Source organism: Marmota marmota, unplaced genomic scaffold, assembly GCF_001458135.2.
Source record: "Marmota marmota marmota unplaced genomic scaffold, marMar, whole genome shotgun sequence".
In the NCBI taxonomy this organism is placed as follows: domain Eukaryota; kingdom Metazoa; phylum Chordata; class Mammalia; order Rodentia; family Sciuridae; genus Marmota; species Marmota marmota.
The window spans coordinates 11461594-11482405 of NW_026000075.1; the positions used below are offsets into that span (position 1 = coordinate 11461594).

General features: G+C 40.9%; 1 protein-coding gene across 7 annotated transcripts in view; it reads left to right on the forward strand.

Moving 5' to 3' along the window:
- The window catches only part of Tnik (TRAF2 and NCK interacting kinase), a 383074-nt gene that overhangs the window by 344837 nt on the left and 17425 nt on the right, over positions 1-20812 (forward strand). For 4 of the 7 annotated variants that reach the window (XM_015494269.2, XM_048814300.1, XM_048814302.1 and 1 more), the window contains 6 exons: positions 7230-7359; positions 13484-13648; positions 14667-14778; positions 15644-15814; positions 17447-17590; positions 20572-20706. In XM_015494269.2, the coding sequence (XP_015349755.2) occupies positions 7230-7359; positions 13484-13648; positions 14667-14778; positions 15644-15814; positions 17447-17590; positions 20572-20706 (857 nt within the window). Of the gene's footprint in view, positions 1-7229; positions 7360-13483; positions 13649-14666; positions 14779-14992; positions 15080-15643; positions 15815-17446; positions 17591-20571; positions 20707-20812 lie in introns of all 7 variants that reach the window. The other 3 variants (XM_048814298.1, XM_048814299.1, XM_048814301.1) reach the window with 1 other exon arrangement.

Sequence of the window (20812 nt, forward strand, 5' to 3'; positions counted from 1 at the left end):
TTTTTTTTTTTTTTTGTATCAGGGATTGAACCCAAGGGTGCTTAACCACTGAGCCACATCCACAGCCTTTTTTTATTTTTATTTTGAGACAGGGTCTCTCTTAGTTGCTTGCTAAGTTGCTGAGGCTGGCTTTGAAGCTCTGATCTTCCTGCCTCAGCCTTCCAAGCTGCTAGGATTACAGCGTGCACCACTGTAATTCCTGCATTTTCATTTAGTGCCTGGAATCAGGATTATTTACCGTGTGCCTTTCTTCTCTCTGGGCCATGAAATCCCTGAGCATACGGATAGCATCTTACCCATCTCTCTACTCTTAACACCTTGAATGTTGTCTGGCACAGAGTGGATGGGTCATCAGCAACTATGAATTGCATTTAATCACACTGAATAGAATTTGCAGGTCTTGACTTCAAAGAGTTTCTAGCTTAATCCAAACAAAAGAAAGATATGTGTAAACAACTTTCTGCAGGATAGAAAGAACATGGGATAGTATTAGAATTCTAGGCAGGGAAAAGAGTTAAGTAAAAGGCACAGAGGTTGAGTTTGATGGAAAGAGATGCATAGCAGTGGAGAAGGGATTCTGGAAACCAGACCAAGACGTGCACTTTATCATGTAGCCATTGGGAACCAGTAGGGTTTCTTGAACCAGGGAGTAACAGGATTTGTACTATGTTTTTGAGGGAGTTTATTTCAGCAAGATAATTTGGGGAAATAAAGATGAGATGCTAGTATTGCAATCCAGATAATCTAGTACTATGATTCAGGTAAAAAAATAATAAACTGAAGCTACTATGAAATGCTTATAGTGGAAGCAAGATTTCACATAGTTCTTGAAGAATTGGTAAATTTTATATAGTTCAAATGATCATCCATCAAAGAACATTTAAAATATCATATATATATATATATATATATATATATATGTGTGTGTGTGTGTGTGTGTGTGTGTTATTTACATATATATGTGTGTGTGTGTGCACATATATATGATATATGATATATATTAGGGGGAAAAAACATACAAACATATATATGTGTTTATGTGTGTTTACTCCAATCTAGTCAATGCTGTGGATGTACTTTATATGGATATAAAATAGGATGCTGTCTCTTCTTCTCCAGCATGATAGTTGTATGCCTACCAAATATCACACTATTAAAAATCCATTATAAAACAGTTACTTCTTTAAAATGAATGTTTTGAGGCTACAGTGCTTTTTTTGCACACTCTTACTACCTTTATTTTCTTTTGTTAAGATAAACCTTTATATTTTGTGCTCTCTATTTTTTCTTTTTCTTTTTAATTTTATTTATTCTAATTTGTTATATATGACCACAGTGTACTCTATATTTTTAGAGCATAAAATAAAAATATATTATAACACAGTTAACTCCCATGGAGTGAGTGTACACAAAAAAGCTTCTCAGAAATGGACCCCAGCCTTTCAGTAAACAGCTATGGATTCCAGTGTTTAAAGCTGTAGCTTTTTTCTGTGTATGGTTTTCTATTTCCATATTTATTGTATAAGATATGACCTGTAGGACAACACAGATATAAGTTTGTGCTCCTTAACCAACCAAGTGCACTATGTCCCAATGCCTCATGCATAGAAAAATAATGAGTGGAGGGAAACAGACCAAAATTAGGAAATGATCATCTTTGGATTATACAGTTGTGAGAGACTTTTATTTTATGTATATCCCTGATTTGGGGTTGGGCATGCACTACTTGTATAATCAGGAAAAGAGAAAAGTTTCATAGAACAAGAAGAAGAGAAGGAAAGACAAGGCAAGTTGATTTGCATCACATCAAGCCAGCCACAGAGCATCCTTTTGTATTGTATTGGTATCTTCCCTCAGGTACCAGCACATTTCCGAACAGTACTTGTGAGGCACAGTTTTACTCATTAGGATCATCTACTGATAGCACGGTCAATAAATTTTATCGTCAGTGCCATCTGGACAATGAAAACCACATATATTTGTGTCCGTTCCTTTCTGTTTTCACTAAAGAGCCAACCTCCTGTGGCCTGCCCCCCAGGCTACTGGAGTGTCTCCCTTGCCATAAGTCCTCTGCCCTCCTAGGAGTGGCCTGGTTAATATTGCAGAATGGTGATTGGTCATGTCTAGCCCCCATTCCTTGCAGCTCTTTGCATTCCTGGGTCCTGTGATCACCCCTAGCACACTTCAGCCAAACTGAGTCCTCATCAGCCCTTCAAAGACCTTGCCCTGTTCCAATAGGGATCACCCCTTCCTCTGTCCTTTCTCACTTAACATCTTGCCTTTTATTTGAGTGTATTTGTGATCCTCTGTGCTCTTGTGGATGCTAACCCTTTCAGTTTTAGGAACCATATTTTGTTCAGCTTTTATATCCACTACCCAATGCCAAACCAAGGCTCTTTCATACAGCAGGTGCTCAGTAACCATGTATTGAATTGAATTAAATCAATACCTCCAGGAACACTTTGACAAATCCAATTAGAGGAAATTATTGTTCTAAACCTACAGCCTAATTACAGTAAATTTCCTGTAGTTTTCCTTCAAATCAGTGGAGTTTTTTTGTTTGGTTTGTTTTGATTTGATTCAGTTTTGTTTGTTTTTTTTAACAGTCTTTATAGAATTTTGGACAACGAGTATTTCCAATTCAATCTCTAGATTGGAAAAATCATTTTCAGAACAAAGGATTACCTTAACTATAAAATGTTACAGCTGTTTTAGCCTTAGTGGGGTTTTACAAATTGCCTTTTCCCCCTATTCTTTTATTTTTAATAAATGTTATATTTTAAAATAGTTTTAGATTTACAGAAAAATTGAGGAGATGGTACAGAGAGTTGCCCTGTTATTACACCACCATTTTCTCCCCATAGTTTCCTCCATTGTTAGTATGGCACAAATGTTATAAGTAGTGAACCAGTACTGATAGGTCATTATTTATGAAAAGCCATGGCTTATGCAGCTTTTCTTAATTTTTACCATAATGTCCCTTTTTCTTCCCAGGATCCCATCCAGGCTACCATGTTACATTTAGTTACCATATCTCCTTAGATTCTTCCTGGCTGTGTCTGTTTCTCAGAATGTCATTGTCTTGATGAGCTTGACCCTTTTGAGGAGTCCTGGTGAGAGGTATTTTAGGACGCCCCTCTACTGGAATTTCTAAGGTCCCTTAGGTCAATTGCCTTCCCATCCCCATTCCTCCTCACTGAAGTTGTTCATTCATTTGTGATATAATTAGATTCTCTTGTCACAGTTTACATTTTCCCTGGCCTCTTCCAACATCCTCACTGAGCTTTTAAAATTTAAATACATTAAGGCTCACTCTTTGTACTATAAAGTTCTATAACATATCTAAATAGATTTGTTGTTCCCCTATTTACACATCCTAGTGAACCCAGTGTCAGAGTTATTTTTTAAGTTATAAAAATGGCAAAAGTTACCATTGTCATTTAGGACTTTTAAACATGCTAATAATTATCCTTATAGTTAACAATTCATCAATTTGCAGAAAGGATATATTTTGACAATAAGCCTGAATGAAATCTCTCCTAGGAGCATTAAATAAAACCTTTGACCCAAGACCTTTAGTGATGTAATAAACATTTACTAGGTGCTACTCACATGCCACACCAGTGTTGTCATGAAGAGGCCAATACTAATGATATCTGATCATTGCTGGAGGGTGGACTTGGCTCAGTGGTAGAGGTGCACCCAGGACAGTGTGACAGCAGAGTGGAGACTGCCTGAACCATCCCCGGCTGGGATGGGTTTAGGGTTGCCTGAACTGCAACATAAAGGTTAAGTTAGCCAGGGGAAAACAGAAGAGAAAAAAGAACCTTCTAAGGAGAAGGGATGGAGTAAACTCATCAAGGGTTTTATGGTATAATGTGTTTAGGAACCGACTCTACATTAGGGTTTTTAGGGTTGGGGGGATGGGGGGCAGGATTTTATTTAAAAATCAGGTTAGGGAGATAGGCAAGGACCAGATAATGGAAGTCGTTTACGCCAGAGCGAGGGGCTTTGAGTTTGTCCTGTGGTTCATGAGGAGCCACTGAAAGTTAAAAGCAGAAAAGTCATAGGGTCAAATTTGTGTTTGCAAGAGCTCACTTTTGCAGCTGTGTGGAATGACTGAACAGGACTTGGGGGACAGGACTAGAGATGGGGGAATCAGCAAAAATACTGTTGTTCAGGTAACAGAGGAAGCTGACTTCACTGGGACAGTTACAGAAAGGACAGAAAATATTTGGGACATGTTTAGGAGGTAGATAGGAAGGGACTAGACTGAATGTGAGGGGTGAATGAGAGAAAGAAGTCCAGGATGGCTTGGAGTTTCTAGCATGGTAATGGCACTCCCTGAGATCACTAAGTCAGGAGGAAGATGATGATGTCAGTTGCCACCCAGGTAGAAATATCCAACAGGAAGTTGAATGAATAAGTTACTGAGTAAAGAGATTAGATTATTTATTTAGGATTATTCTGTAAATGGCTGATTATAATAAAGGTCATAGATAAGAGCATGACAAAAGGTTATGCAGAATGAAGCAGAATCCTAAGAACCCTACGAACATTCAAGAAGAGCCTCTGAAGGAGATAGGTAAGGAACAGAGGGGTCAATGGAAAACCAGAGAAAGGTCATGATACAAAAGCCAAGAGAGCAAAAAGGATGTGGGGAGCGATCAACAGTTAGCCAGGCATGGAGGTGCACACCTGTAGTGATAGCTACTTGGGAGGCTGAGGCTGGAGAATCAGAAGTTCAAGGTCAGTCTCAGCAACTTAGCACAACCCTATCTTGAAATAAAAAAAAGAGCTGGTATGTAGCTCAGTGATGGAGCTCCCTTGGGTTCAATCCCCAGTACTGAAAAGAAAAAAAAAAAAAGTCCCGGGGAAATAATAACCTCTGTAAAAACATTCAACAAAAGTTAAAACTGTAGAACTTGCTATTGACTAATTATTGACACACAAATCAAATCCTCTCAGTAAAATTTAAACCTTCAGAACTGATCCAAATAAATTGAACTTGGTAAAAGTAGTGACACACTGAAGCCTTTGAAAGAGTATATGGATAAAAAAGACTATTAAACCTTTGCTATGAATTTATGTAGAAAAGAATTGGACCAGTGATAATTTTAGTAAAATAATGATGAAAATGCAAAAAGTAGGAATAGTTTAACTGAAATATGTGGAGAATTAATTGAGAAATTACCCTGCTGGAATTAGCTCTAAAAGTACTTTTTGCATGAAATTCATCTGTATCCACATATTTCTGATTAAAATGTTTGGATAGAATTAGAACATTATCTTGGTAGAAAAATAAGTGGAGCCAAAATACTCTCAACCTTTGGACTTCCTGGGATGGTCTATGGCAGGGAAGACCCTGACTGCTCAGTGTTAGCTGGTAATGGCCAACCAGATCCACCCAGCCCCTGACAGTGGCAAAGGATGTCTGACTGATAAGGAGGAGGAGGGACTCCTTGCCTGGAAGGCCCTTGATAAACACTTCATTCATTGATTTATTGGCTTGTCCCGAGAAGGATTTAAGAAGAAAAGGAAAGAGACAGATAAAATTAAATTTCAAATAAGTGAACGAAGAAATCACAGTTTTGAGAACTAGTCCGATTTACCCATCTATCGATATACCAGAAATTATTACGATAATTTTTTTCTGAGTCTCTGGAACACTATTAATAGCTCCTTTCTGGGACTGAAATATTGAAAATGAAAAGACTTCTTTGAAATTTCTTCCCAAACACATCAGTCCTAGCCTGCATTGAGTTCATTCAACCCACTGCCCCCGCTTAGTGATTTTTCCAAGTGAACGTCTTGCTATATATTTTCTTGTCTGGACTCACGAGCTCTCTCATCTTTTCACCTCTTTTTGATGAAAATCCTTGAAATATGTCTACTTGGCCACAGAGATGGCATAAATTGGGCATATTTCTTGCTTCTTAGAGTGAATATTTCATCAGGTCCTTGAACTTTCATTCCAGAGGCCACAGATATTTTTCAAATAAGAAACAATTAAAATTGAAGAATAGAAATAATAAAAAGGTGCCATTAATATACCCGAGAGAAATAAACCTTGATCTCTTTCCTGTTTTTAAAATACTCATTTTTAAATAGAGGTAGATGTCAAAATAGGAGAACCAAAAATGTAGCCTTAAAACCTGAAACCGTATCACCTGCCGGGCTCTGGGTTTTTGGAGCTCCTGAATCAGAGAATTCCTGTGTCCTGCGAATGAGGCACTTCACAGATTTCTGAAGTCCAGGGGAAGCTCCTGTGGACAGTTGTTCACTCCTTGTTGAGCCCTAGAGCTGTACATATAGGAAACTCAGTCTGTGCCCCCACAGAGTGTGTCCACTCCTGTTAGCTTCTTCCATTGTGTCTTCAGCAGAATAACAAGAGAAAAAAAGTATATCACAATGTAGACTGAATACAGAAATTTTAAGAAGTGCTAAATACTGTTTGAGTTAAGCCATCCTGGTTCTTGGCTGCCCCAATGAATTAGTGTTCTTAATTGATGTCTGTTTTTAATAAATAGCACAAAATCTATCTTATAATAACTTTAAATGTTCCTAATATGTGCTATATGCTGGGTTCTGGGTATATAATGATGAGCAGAGAGACAAAGACTGCCTCACAAATGTATATTCTAAGGAGAGAGAGAAAGAAAATGAACAGAGAATGAGTTAAAGAATTGCACATGGCGATGGGAACTATTAAGAGAAAAAGGGAGAAGAGAAAACCGAGGGGCTGGTAGAATAAGACATAGATGACTTAGGCTTCTTGGAAAAAAAATATCATTTAAAATGAAATCAAATGAATGAAAAGGAGTCAGTCAAAGGGGGAAGAGCTTTCCAAGTAGCGGAAACAGCAAGTGCTAAAGCAGGTCTGCTGGTCAGAGATGGAGGTGGAGGTGGAGAGAGGTCATGAATAGCCTGATAGACCCCAAAGCCGACTGCAGCATTTTTTACATGGATATCAGAAGCCCACTCACTCTATCCACTGGGTAGAGAATAGGAGAAGATGTTTCAGTCGCCTCAGGGACCCCATTCCAGGCATCAGTGCACACTGAAGTTAATATGCAGTGTACTTAAGGCCACTGAAATGCACACTTGAAAACAGTCGAGATGGTGAATTTTATTATATATATTTTACCACAATAAAAATAATTAATATAGACAGGAAATGGTATTCCCTAAATACACCTGACCCTCAGTACTGTTCCTTCCCATTTCAGTCCAACAGGGGCTCCGGGGAGCAATGAGCAGTACAACGTGGGAATGGTCGGGACCCATGGGCTGGAGACCTCTCATGCAGACACCTTTAGCAGCAGTATTTCAAGAGAAGGGACCCTGATGATTAGAGAGGTAAGTTGGTATAATAACTGTGCAGAAGAAGTGCATTTCTTAAGTGGTTTTTATATTAGAGCATTTACAGAGAATGCTTTCAGCATGTATTTTAAGCATGGGGAGTGGGGGGAAAAACCTGTGCTTCTTAATGGTTGAGTAATTTTAATTGTCTGCTGCCTTCGTTCCTGCATCCTTCTAAGCTTTTGCAGGGTGATTTAATTACATTAGTCCAAATTCTTTGGTAGGAGTTATGCAAATCAGAATATAAAATTTGAGCCTCAGGATATAAAACCAAGAAATCCAGATGTTCCCTACCACAGGAAAGCAGAAATGAATGGTCTCTCTGCAGCATCAGTAGTTTTGTTTTCATCCTTGTGGATTTCTTATAAAAAAATTCTCAGTAGTTCCAAGAAGTAGTGATACCATCTTATCTCATTAAGTTAACATTTTAAAAGCCAGTACACTATCTTGGTGAAAGAACAAAGAAACATGCAGATCTGATTTAAAATGTGCCTTAGCATTTTGGGTAATATTTTTTTCTTTTTCTTTTTTTTTTTAACTCTGGGAATATCATTTCATTTGTGGGGAGGCACATGTGTGCTTTTATGGTCCTTCCAACATGCAGTGGCTCCCCACTGTGTCTGAACCAACCAGAAAGGCCCTGACAAATTAGAGTCACCTTTTCTTCTTTTCACTTCATTATTCACCGTTGCAAGTTTGAGAGCAGGTCTCTACTTGGAAAAATATATATATAATAATGACTAGTAACAGTGGGCAATAAAATTAGACCTATTCTTGCATCCATTTTAACATCTATAAAATTCATAAATAGAACTTATAAGATGGTTGAGGTTGTCACATGGGTTTGTGAATATAGTTAAGTGTTCAATGGAGGTTAACTATTTTATTTCTTTCTCTCTCTCCATAGACTGAATTCTCTTTTTACTTCTTTTCACAACATACTCTTCTATGTGAAACATAAACATTTATCATGTGTCGTTCTCCCTCTTCAGCCAGGAGAGAGTTGGGAAAACCCAATAGCACACTTGACTCTGTAAAAAGGCAGAGGGCATCTCACTTTTGTAAGAAAGAAGGGAACTGTAGTTTGGAGATGAATAAGGCCTTTGAAGTAATAATTGGCAGTAGGGCTATAACTAGAAGACTAGTTCACAAAGCAACTTGCTAGAATTTCATTTTATGGCCTTGTCGAATCTTTCAAGTAGGCTTTAAAGAATCCTTTCACGTAGGCCTTGAGTGGAAAATGGACTTGGCTACTGAGGTTGACATTGTGCAGTGCTGGTAGATAAATCTCCCAGTGTGGTGAATGGATAATTTCAATGGAAGCATAGAGGGCTTCTATCACGATAGCTTGCCACTTGAGAAAACATGAGGGAGAATGTTCTGGACTGAGTTTCTCTTTAACTCCAAATGAAAGGATTCCAGTTTCTAATGTGTCCTAAAATTTACCTGCATCTTTATGATGGTCAGTACCTCCAAGTAGATATTTGGAGCACATTTTCAGGTCTATTGTGGGCCACATCTGGTTGACTCCCTCCAGTATTCTATGACCACAACCAATCACCTTGAAAATCGCATTCACCAGTGTCTTGAATGACCCTCAAATCTTTCTGTCCTCTCAGATTCTATATTCTGCTTTTCCCAAATATAGGCTTTTAAAATAAAAATCTGAATTAATCAGGGTTCTCCAGAGAAACAATATTTATAGATATAGATTGATTATGAGGAAGTGGCTTATGATGATTAAGGCTGAGAGGTTCAATGATTGGCCATCTGGAAACTGGAGACCCACAGAAGCTGGCAGAGTAGGTGAAGAAGAGGCACATTCTTTCTTCCTCCTCCTTTTTTTCTATTCATGCTCTCAGCAGAAACACTGATGTCACCCAGTTTGGGGATGATAATCTACTGCGTGTACCAGTTCAAATGCTAATCTCATCTCCAGAAATACTTTCAGACACTCATCCAGAAATAGTGTTTAACCTGGGTACCTGTGGCTCAGTCACATTGACATGAAATTAAATACCACACAACCCTTATGTTAAGATCCATTAAAAGGATGAGTATTAAAATGGTAAATGCAGGCTAAAGTAAATCCCTAACAAATAGGAAAATAAGATCTTACTGCAATAAGATTAAGCTTCAAAATCTAAACTGAACTTCTAGTTCAATTCCCCCAAGAAAAACATCCACAGCCTTCAGCTCATTCTCTGCATGTGAGTGGACTAGAGGGTCCTGTCAGTTTACACTGGCTCTGCCACCCCTGATCTTGTCAGATCCACAGATTCCCCATGTAGCACACACCCCTGTCCCTGTGGTTCTAATTTTCCCATCCTACAGCTCCACAGGAACATTTTTAGTCTAGTTCTAGAACATGCCACACCAGCTGTGGTCTGCCATTTTGTCTACAGGAGGCTGTCAGCTGGACTTTCTGTCCTGTCTTCCCCATGGCTGCTCATTCTTCTCCCAGCAGACCTCTGGTCTGGCTCCAGGTTCCCTTTTTCCTTGAAGTCCCCACTGGAACTCAGCGGGCCTCTGTCCATAGCACCTTCTTGGAATCAGCTGGGATCTCTCCAGTGTCTAACCACCACACTGAGCCAGAACATCACAAGACCTCTTCGTCACAAATGCTATGGAAGAGAACCCACTTGAACACCTCTTAAGGAAAAAATAGTGGAAGAATGGTAGATAACCAGGAATAGGGGAGTAAAGCTTCAGAGGTCTTTCATGGAAAGACCTCTTTTTCCTGACAAACCAGCGTTACCTCCCTCTCTCCCCCTCTCTCTCTCTTTCCCTCCACACCCCCCCCCCAACCTGCTGATGCGGTCATCTCTCTTCCCACCTTTGGAAGACATTCACCACATTCTAGTTCACCTGCTGGCAGTGATTGGCTGGTATCTCCCAGGCAGGGTATTCCATGTTACTGGGAATCTGGTCCCACTTGCCTAAAGTGTCCACCACTGACCTACTTCTGTGGCCAGGAGGACAGCCCCTTATATAGTAGTGTAGCCCAGAGCTCCTGGGTTCTGCCCCTAGACAGCCCAGATTTGAACTCTAATGTCACCACTTAGAACTCTTGTCACTTGGGACAAGTTAATTGACTTTCTTGTACTGTGATTTTTTTTCCATCTGTGAAGTGGGAATGATAAAAGCTAACTCTTGGTATTATTGTGAGGATCCAGTGGAATACTATGCCCAAGGTGGTTAGCCCAGCTCGGTACCTGACGTGTTGGTATACAGAACACCTTAGCTCCCATTCCTATGGGAATGAGCAGGACATAAAGATCAGAGACACCGTTGGGGTTCTGCTAATAAGGTCCTCAAGGGGAGGGCTGGTGTTCATTTCCCTTATCTTCACAGAGTGCCCAGCACACAGAAGGTATCTAATAAGGAGGGTCTGTTTGAATGAACAAGGGGCAGTGACTCAGAAGTGGGCAGACTCCCGGGTCACTGCTTCCTCCTCACCATCTGGGCTGCTTCCCTGCTTAGCCTCTTCCGCTCCTTCTGTGTTAACTAATGTTTCTGCATCGATTTTGGCTGGAGGTTGAATGCTACTGTACGTGAAAGACTGAAAAATTATCAAGGGGCAAGGTGTGATTTATGCTATTGGAAAACTGGGGGGAAATGGGAAAAAGCTTTTCCGTATTTGAACAGGAGTATGGGGAAGTGTGTGTGTGAAAAGCAGGGACACAAAGATAAATTAGGACTGAACTCCCTTAATGGCCTCTAGAAGATGAAATGTTTGACTCTGGGAATAGGCACTAGTACAAGCTCCAGATGACCACTGTGTCAACATCCATTCAAAAAGGCCCCTCTCAGGGGGCAGTCTGTAGTCCAGGATTGTGTTGCCAAGAGACAGAGGACACTGGGCTTCCAGTTATTCCACAAGCTTCCCTGTGCATCAGTGGCCTGCACCCTTTCAGGAGCTTAGGAGGCTGTTTAAATGCCTACTTTTACTTGCAGACAGGCAGGTACAGAGCTGTAACTGGAGACCAAGACGGGCTCTGGAAGGAGAGAGCCAGGTCAACGAGATGGTCAGAGAGGATTGACATGAACATCTTTCCTTCACCAGCCCCAAAGAGAGTGTTCCAAGTGCACACTTAGTTTCACACGCAGTAGGCACTCGAAAGTGTTGAGCTGATGAATGAAAGAAAGAAAAGGCAGAGAAGAAAACCATCCCTTTGGTCTCCTCTAAGAATCCTCAGTGAGGTAGTCACATGTGAAATCAAAAAACACAGGGTGATGTCCAGCAAAGGCAGCCATCAGCGGGAGAGAGCCTGCCTGCAGAATGGGAGAAAACATCTGCAAACTACCTCTGATGAGGATCGACGACCAGGATATATAAGGAAACTCAAGAACCTCCATAGCAAAAAAAAAATGAACTCAATTAAAAAATGGGCAATAGCTCTAAAGAGACATGTCTCCAAAGAAGACTTACAAATAGTCAACAGGCATATGTAAAAATATTTATTGTCACTAATCAACAGGGAAATACAAATCAAGATCATAATAAGATATTCCCTCACCCTACCTAGAAAGAATGGTTGTTATCAAGAAGACTAATAGTAAGTTCTGGAAAGGATGTGGAGACAAGAGGACTCTTAGACCCTGATGATGGGAATGTAAATTGGTACAGCCATCGTGGAAAAGAGTATAGAAATGCCTCAAAAAAATAAAAAAAAAAGCTTCCATATGATCCAACAATGCCACTCCTGGATATAAATCCCAAGGAACTGAAATTGGTGTGACGAAGAGACATCCAGTGTTTATAGCAGCACTTTCCACAATAGACAAAAAATGGAAACCACTTCCGTGCCCTTCATCTGATGAAGGGTTAAAGAACATGTGGTACGTGTACACAGTAGAGTACCATTCAGCCATGAAAAGGATGATATCCTGCCTTTGTGACAAGATGGATGGAACTGGAGATCATTATGATCAGTGAATGAAATCAGGCACAGAAAGAGAAGCACCACATGATCTTACTCATATAAGGAATCTAAAAAAGTTGATCCATAAAAAATTAGGGTAGAATGGTAGTTATAAGAGGCTTCGGAGAGATGGGGAAAGGATAGTGAATGGGCACTAAATTATAGTTACATAGGAGGAAAAAATAAAGAAATGTAAGACTAGCCAGGCCTATGATCTGGGCATGGCTTTTGGGGACCAGAACTGTTTTTTAATCCTGTCTTCATCCCTAGGATTTTGGGCAAGAGACTGCTCACCAGAGCAGTGTTTTCCAAATATGTTAGAGCATATAACCCTGTCAGTAAAAATTACAGAGCATCCATATAGAGCATGCTCGGTGGTCGTCCTGCTGCATGAATACATGTATTATAAAGTATCCTTAAGGACATTAAAAGAGATGCTATAAACAGTATTTCAAATGCTTCGCTAGTCACCATGACTTCGTTTCTTTACTGCCTACATCACAAAGCACCATCGTTATTTACGGAGAAATTGGACATTAATGATAGAGGATATAAATCCCTATTTTCAAACAGTCTTCTAGATCATTTTAATGTTTCTTTGCAACCCCTGTCAGATCTGATTAGTTCATTATTATTTTGACCTTGTGAGTGACAAAGAGCCCTGTTGGGTAAGTCTGATCTCTGCATTTCCTTAGAAAACAGTTGTACAGGAATTGTTAGTATTGCCACAGGCCACTGCTCCTTTCCAACAATATTTCAGGTCATGGATCTGTGTTGTGTGTTTGTTTCATGGTAACCTCAAAATATGGTGTGTAAATCCAATTAACCAGTAGTGTGTGCACGAGCCTACACACACACACAAACACAGAGACACACAAACACTGTGAAGAGAAACTTGCAGTGTGGGCCCTGCTCAGCTCTCCATCTGGCAGCGTCCCTGTCTCCCCACAGGAGACCCTCACACCACACATGACTGTCCCTCATGCAGGAGCATTAGGCTCGGGGTCAATCCATTTAGTAAATATTAGCAAAGCTTAATTTTAAAAAAATTTTCTTAAGATAGAAATGTGAATATTACCTTCCCACATCCCAGTCAGTCAGTTTGGAGTCCTTGGCCCCTGGGCTGAGTGAGGGGTGACATTGCTCTAGGGCACTTTCTTCCTTCTCTAATGACCGCCCTGTGTCGTGCTCCTCAGACGGCTGGAGAGAAGAAGCGATCTGGCCACAGTGACAGCAATGGCTTTGCTGGCCACATCAATCTCCCTGACCTGGTGCAGCAGAGCCACTCCCCGGCTGGGACCCCTACCGAGGGCCTGGGACGTGTCTCCACCCATTCCCAGGAGATGGACACCGGGACTGAAGTAGGTGCTGGATTCTCTTCAAGAACGAGGCCTTGCCAAACTCCTCACAGTGTGTGGGTTGGTTTCTAGTATTCAGGTGTGGGTACAGATATTTAGGAGGAGAAATCATAGATGCAGAGTAGTGAAAAGTTTTCAGATATGGTCTGGACCAGTTCCTGTTTTTATAGATGAAAGTACTGAGGCTTGGAGTGAAGTGACTTGTCCGAGGTGCACAGCTAGTTTAGGGTAGAGCTCCTGTGCCACAAGCCAGTGGTAGAAAAATCTGTTAGTCAATGCTCATAGGAGTCATTAACCATTTGGATGAGTTCATGGGGCATGGTCATATTTCATGAATATCCCCATGAATCACACCAAAAGCCTAAGTGTGTTTCTAAAGCCTATGCACTGTGGCTTCTAACATTGTCCACACACTGGATTTTTATGATGTCTGCTTTGGATTCTAAAGTTATGAGCAGATGAGCTTTGCATGCCCCAAGGAAAAGAACACGGGGCACATTGGAAAGTACAGCATCCTATTGCAGCTCTTGGAGCCGGTGCCAGCTCACATGCAGCCCAGCCACAGTGGAAGGGCCCAAAGGCCACCCCTCCAACAGGGAACTTCTCAGGTTGACTGTGTGCCCAGGGTGACATGCTGCTGTGTAGACATGCTTTTTCTAGTTTATTGCCCATTGTGTCAGCTTAAGACCATTTGACCAACATGATATTGCTTTTACTTAAAGATAAAATGTTATCTTCCAGGTAAGATATTGAGGTGCTATATGTCATCCAAAACCTCATTTTCTTGTTGCAACTCTTAGAGACTGATAGTTGCCCTACAAGTGCAAACTGGCTCATCAGCCACCAATACCAGGAGCAATTGAAGAGAAGCACACACTTTGGCAAGGGCTTGGGTGTGTGCAGCTGAACAGATTGAGGAGTCTGCAGCCATTGTAAAGCCCACACAAGGTATTATTTAGCACTGTCTGTTCCTGCAGTATTTATTTATCCATGTTTCCTGATCTCCCTGTTTATTGAGCAGTATGGTATGGGAAGCAGCACCAAAGCCTCCTTCACCCCCTTTGTGGACCCCAGAGTATACCAGACATCTCCCACTGATGAAGACGAAGAGGATGAAGAATCATCCGCTGCAGGTAAGTGAGAAGGCCCTGGTTTTTTAGCAGCAAATCAATTTTCTTTCTGGTGTGGCCCTGATGAGAAAATTAATCATTATTTCATTAGTTAAGCCATTTAATGCTTAGGCCATGCCTTAAAAGGAAGATCTTGTTAATTATTATTTTTGTAGGATTCCTAAAACAAATCTCTCTCCTTCCTCCCACCCCATCTTTTCTATTTTGCTTCTGGTAGGAATCCAGAGGTATCCAGGAGCCCTAGGAAAAGCTGTTCCCCAGCGATCTCTGAACTTACCACATATTTCCCAAAAACAATTTCTGGGTACAATGCTATGCACGCAATAGATATTTAATAAGTGTGTGTTGGATTGTGTTGAGTTCTAGGTGTGCGCTTCCCACCACAGAAGCCTGGCTGACTTGGAGCCTGGACTTGCTTTCTGAACTTTTGTAACTCACTAATCATTAAAGTCACCGTAGGCCAACTTTCCCATTGAGAATGTGAAATTTCCAAAATCAATCTTACATGCATATATTTACAGGAGGTGGTGATGATACATTTAATTTTATGAGATTAATATTAATTTTCTAAACCATCCAAATAGTATCTGTGAGGCTGTTTGGCTAGTGAATGGGGCATGGTCATATTTCATGAATAACCCCATGAATCACACCAAAATCCCTAAGTGTGTTTATAAAGCATATGCTTCTATGACTTACACTTTATTCTACTAAAAAAAGAGTAAAACAGGTATAATTTCAGAGTTTCTGTGCCCTTCCTATAATACATACTAAACAAGGGGAAATCAGTGTTTTGAAGCCCCTTCTCCAAATCTCCACTGGTTATCTTTTAAGATGCCATTGACTTTTCTGATTCTTTTTCTCAAAGCTCTGTTTACTAGCGAACTTCTTAGGCAAGAACAGGCCAAGCTCAATGAAGCAAGAAAGATTTCTGTGGTAAATGTAAACCCAACCAACATTCGGCCTCATAGCGACACACCGGAAATCAGAAAATACAAGAAACGATTCAACTCAGAAATACTTTGTGCGGCTCTGTGGGGTACGTCAGTACTTTTGTCCTTGTTCATTAATGAATTGGCCCTCAAACGTCAAATGCCTGTGGATTTTACCATGAGGAAACACTAATTGAATGGAAGGGGTTAGCAGCCTGGGACTACCTTGGCCTCCAGAGAAACCAAAAGCAGTGCTGTATGTAGAGAGAACCTAAACCCTACCATACCTAATGCCAAGGATGACTTCTATAGCAATGGGCGAAAGGCAACCACAGAACCAGCCACCACTTCTTACACACCCATTGTGTTCCCACTGGGTGATGTGCCCCACATTCTGTCTCTGTGATCCCTGCAGCATCCTGCAAGGGGGAAATGGCTATACCTTCATTTCACAGCTCCAGTGCAGGATAATTTAGTGAATGCCCCAAGGCCATACCATCAGTAGTAAGAGAACTTGAAATGAACAACAAATGATGAGCCTTCCCTTTTAGTTCGCATCATCCACATGCAATTCTCGTGGAAGTGATCTGCAGGTGTTAGCTGACCTCCTACTCAATATAGGCATGATGAGAGTCTATCAAAGTCCTGGTCTGGGTTACTGTAAGCATCACAGACAGATCAGGACATGGCCCATCTGTGTCCATCTAGGCCTGAACAGGGCTACCATACCTTCAACTAAAAGCATTTGGAATGTTAGCAAGAAAAGTGTGCAGTCTGGGGATCGTTTCCTAAGAGGTATGATAGCTCTGTCCTCTGGGGATGAGACAGGACAGCAAGATAGCCACAGTTCATATGGCAAGGCTTAACGGGTGGATGAAAGAGCAGACATGTTCTCAGAAGATAGAAGTACCAAGAAGAGAGGTTCAAAGGGGGACATATTTATGAATATAGTCCACTGTGCAGTGAACCTCTTGATGTATGTATATTGTGGTAGGTGGATGATTGATGTCTTGAAGTATGAATCTTTAGGATGCTAAACTGTCCAGATAAGACCACTTACCTGCCAGAGCTTTTGCAATCAGGGTGTCTCCATGCCAGGTAGGATGGACAAGCATTAGACCCCTGAGAACTCTCTTAAAGTCAGCGTTCATGTGACTCTCTATCTGTTAACACCCTCTCTGGATGTCCTGTTTCCCCAACAGGAAGCTGAGCCTGGAGTGTAGAGGACATAAGAGAGTCAAATTTTGATTTGAGGAGGAGGAAGGGCTTTTGTTCCCATAGAGTATAGAAATGGAAACTCTATTGGATGCCCAAGGTAGATAGTTAGGTTCCTGAGAAATAACTACAGGAGTAAATGTGGGGTGAACACTGGGGAAAGAGAAGTGGATTATTTAAGGAAAGCCACGAAAGAGGCGGTTGTTACAGGAAGGAAATAAAGGGAAATTGTGCCACCTTCACAGCTGTGCCTAAGGCTCCCCTTGACAAGGTTTCTCTGCGTTAGGTAGTAAATGGCTCGATGTAATGAATGCAGCTACCACTTTATAAAAGAAAACTGTAATTCCATTACTAGAGGGACAGTGATTTAATTACTGTGCCGGAGTTTCTACACTCCCTACTGTAGTGGTGACTTGCCCATTATTTATATTTACAAAGCAGTTCCTTAGGTGTTATGGGAACCCCAGATGCAGAAGGTCAAAGCTCACAGAAAGTCAGTCTTAGGGTGTTTCTTAAATTTGCAGGTGTAAACCTTCTGGTGGGAACCGAAAATGGCCTGATGCTTCTGGACCGAAGTGGGCAAGGCAAAGTGTATAATCTGATCAACCGGAGACGATTTCAGCAGATGGATGTGCTAGAGGGACTAAATGTTCTTGTAACAATATCAGGTATGTTACCAGGTCGATCACCATGGTTCCCCAGGTCTGTGCAAGAAGGAAAGGTAATTACCTCATTTCTGAAGAAATTCAAAACTCTGCCGTTCCTGTCCAAGAAGCATCACAGAAAGTGGTAACAGGGTGGCCAGCGTGAGATCACCCATTGGGAAGCCTCTCACCTCTGTATTAAATCTGAGTGACACAAAATGTTCCACAAAAGCTGTGTATTCATGGTTCTTTACCTCTATCAGGACTCGGCAAGGATTTTTTTAAAGATGCCAGCATCCTGAGATGGAGAATGTCAAAATGTAGGCTCCTGGGAGGAGAATTGAGTAAACAGAAATTTCTCTGAGCTCTTCTCTTCTCCCACTTGTGGTCCATTGATATCTTGGGAAGTGCAGCTGGACCTTTGGGGTGACCAAGTCTTCAGAGCAGAGGGAGCCAGTCATAACTGCTACACTCTGTAGCTCTTCCGAGCTCCCAAAAGAGATTTTTCTTTTTTCTTTTTCTTTTTTTTTTTAAGGTTGGAGATAAAAGTGAAAGCCTTATTATTTTTTAAATATATATATGTGTACATATGTGTATATATGTTTTTTAGTTGTCAACGGATCTTTTGTTTTATTTATTTATATGTGGTGCTGAAGATAGAACGCAGGGCCTCATCATATGCCAGCAAGTGTTCTATCACTGAGCCACAACTCCAGCCCTGAAAACCTTATTATTGGTAAAATGCATCCCGAAAGAGTCTGTGTTTGTTGAAAGGAAGGATTTTTTTTTTCTTTCTCATAATCCTTGAAGGAGTTTAGCAAATGCCCCCTCTCCCTCCCAGCCCATCTACTCATGGAGATACCTGGGGAGAAGTGAAAATAAAAGCTGCACCGCAGACCAGGGTCAGGACCTCTGGGAGTGGGGCCCAGGCATGCACAGCGTTCAGAGCTCCCGAGGGGTTTCCATCATGCAACCAAGTTTGTGAACAGGGATCTACACTCAGCTTTCACAACACAGAGACAATGCAACCTTGCACTGAACCTCAAGGAAAGTTTAACTCTTGAACTGTACTTTATATTTGGAGAAAATGCTTCACTTGACACCCCAGTTCCCTGTTTATTTTACCTTTCCACTGAATGCTTAGAGATTTGTTTTGCTTTGTTGTTTGTTTGGTTTTGGGACTAGAGATTGAATTGAGGAGTGCTCCACCACCGAGCTACATCCCCAGCCCCAGTTTTTATTTATTTTGGGACAAGGTTTCACTAAATTGCCAAGGGCCTTGACAACTTGCTGAGGCTGACCTCGAACTTGCAATCCTCCTGCCTCAGGCTTCCGAGTCACTGGGATTACAATTGTACACCCCTGTGCCTAGCCAAGGACTTGTTTTATCCTTCCCCAAAACGGGTTAACCAAGTCAATTCTTCCTGTATTGTGAACTGAGTTTAATTCTGTGTAGTCCTTTGTTCTGGCTAATTGCTTTTTTGATTGCTACATTACCAAATCAAAATTAGAAGCACATGTCTGTCAGTCATCTACCCAAAGTGGAAATGCTACCAGAAAATTCATGTTCGGGCTTTATTATGTTGTTAGTAGCACATCCTCATTCTTAACTATTTCCTGTTATCATGAGGCACAGATGGGGAAAAGAGAAAATTAAAATAGGAGCACAAGGTGCTTGAGTTGCCCTTGGATCCATAGTGTCATAGAAAGGAGGAAGCACTGGTGTCCCTGCCCGTCCTGGCTGTCCTGAGCAATGCATGTTCTACCTTCTGGTTACAAAAGCGAATAGCCACTGCATCATGATTCCTGGATTTCAGGTCCGAATGCACCAACTCTTGTGTCAAATCCAGCGCATGGATTCTCTTCTTGTATATATCACATCTGTGAAATGTAAAACATCTTTAAAGACAACGAGAAATCAAAGGAAAATAAGTTTTCAAGAAGTAAAACCTACATGCCCATATTTCTCATTACTTAGGAAGAGCCACCCCAGTGCTCCTCAGATAATCTAATGGAGATAATCTCCATTTTCCTCTTTGCATGCTCTTCCTGCAATCCAGTGGTTTTCTTACCATCCTATGAATTCTTTACTCCAGATCACTTTAGCAAAAGGAGCTTCTAAGTTGTTTCCAGATCCACATCTTTTTTCTTCTTTCCCATTTTTTTTTCAGTGACCACAGCCCCTTGAACCTGTCCAATATCAATTTCTGAACCCAAACTGCCTTTGTTGAACTTGTCTCCCTGTCTCCTTCTAAAATCCTTTTTTTTGTTAGTTAGATAAAGCCACTAACAATTGTCATCTCTAATTCACTAAGTCCCCAGTTTTTAATTCTGCAAATATTTCAGTGAAATTGACACAGATGCATTAAAGTAAGTTAGAAATCATAATCTAGAGCTTCTATATTATAGTGTTCATTGGTATTAATTTAAATATTACAATTATTGCAAAATAGTTTTATATGTATATAATTATATTGTCTACGATAGTTAAAGTTTTTATAGGTATTCCACATCTGGGATCGTAGGACAAAGTAGGTTCAAGGGATAGAGAAGAGGCTTTCCATTGCCATCCACTGCCAGGTCAGAGTGTGAGTGAAAGACAGGACTCCTGAGGAGCTAAAACGCTCAGCTGTCAACACTGCTTCATGGGCTCAGATCTAGAATGTCCTGAAACTATGATCAGCCATGCTGTTTGTGGCAGACTTGGGTCTTAGTGAGTTTAGCAGATGCTGGCAAGAGAGAAAAGAGCAGCTTGCTCAAGTAAGAAACCACCTGAAGGTAAAGACAGATTGTAATTTTGTAATTTGTCCAAAACACTTGGAGCTGTTTAAACCACAAGTCCTGCTAGAGAAAACACTTTAATTGTGAAGCACGGGGGACGCTGGTTATTACACTCTCACACACACAAACTGTAAACAAAAAGATGGAAAAAAAAGTGGAGGTAAGGGAGGAGAGGAAAAAAGCTATCACAGGGACTTGGAATTAAAGCTCTGCTGTTTCAATAGGAAAGAAGAATAAGCTGCGAGTTTACTACCTTTCATGGTTAAGAAACAGAATATTACACAATGATCCAGAAGTGGAAAAGAAGCAAGGCTGGATCACCGTCGGGGACCTGGAAGGCTGTATACATTACAAAGTTGGTAAGTCTCCAGACACGGGATTGCAAATTCAGTGTATTTACTTCATCAGAGTTATTCAGTTAAGTTTCATTCAGTTTTTCAGTCAGATATTGATGATGCCTATGTG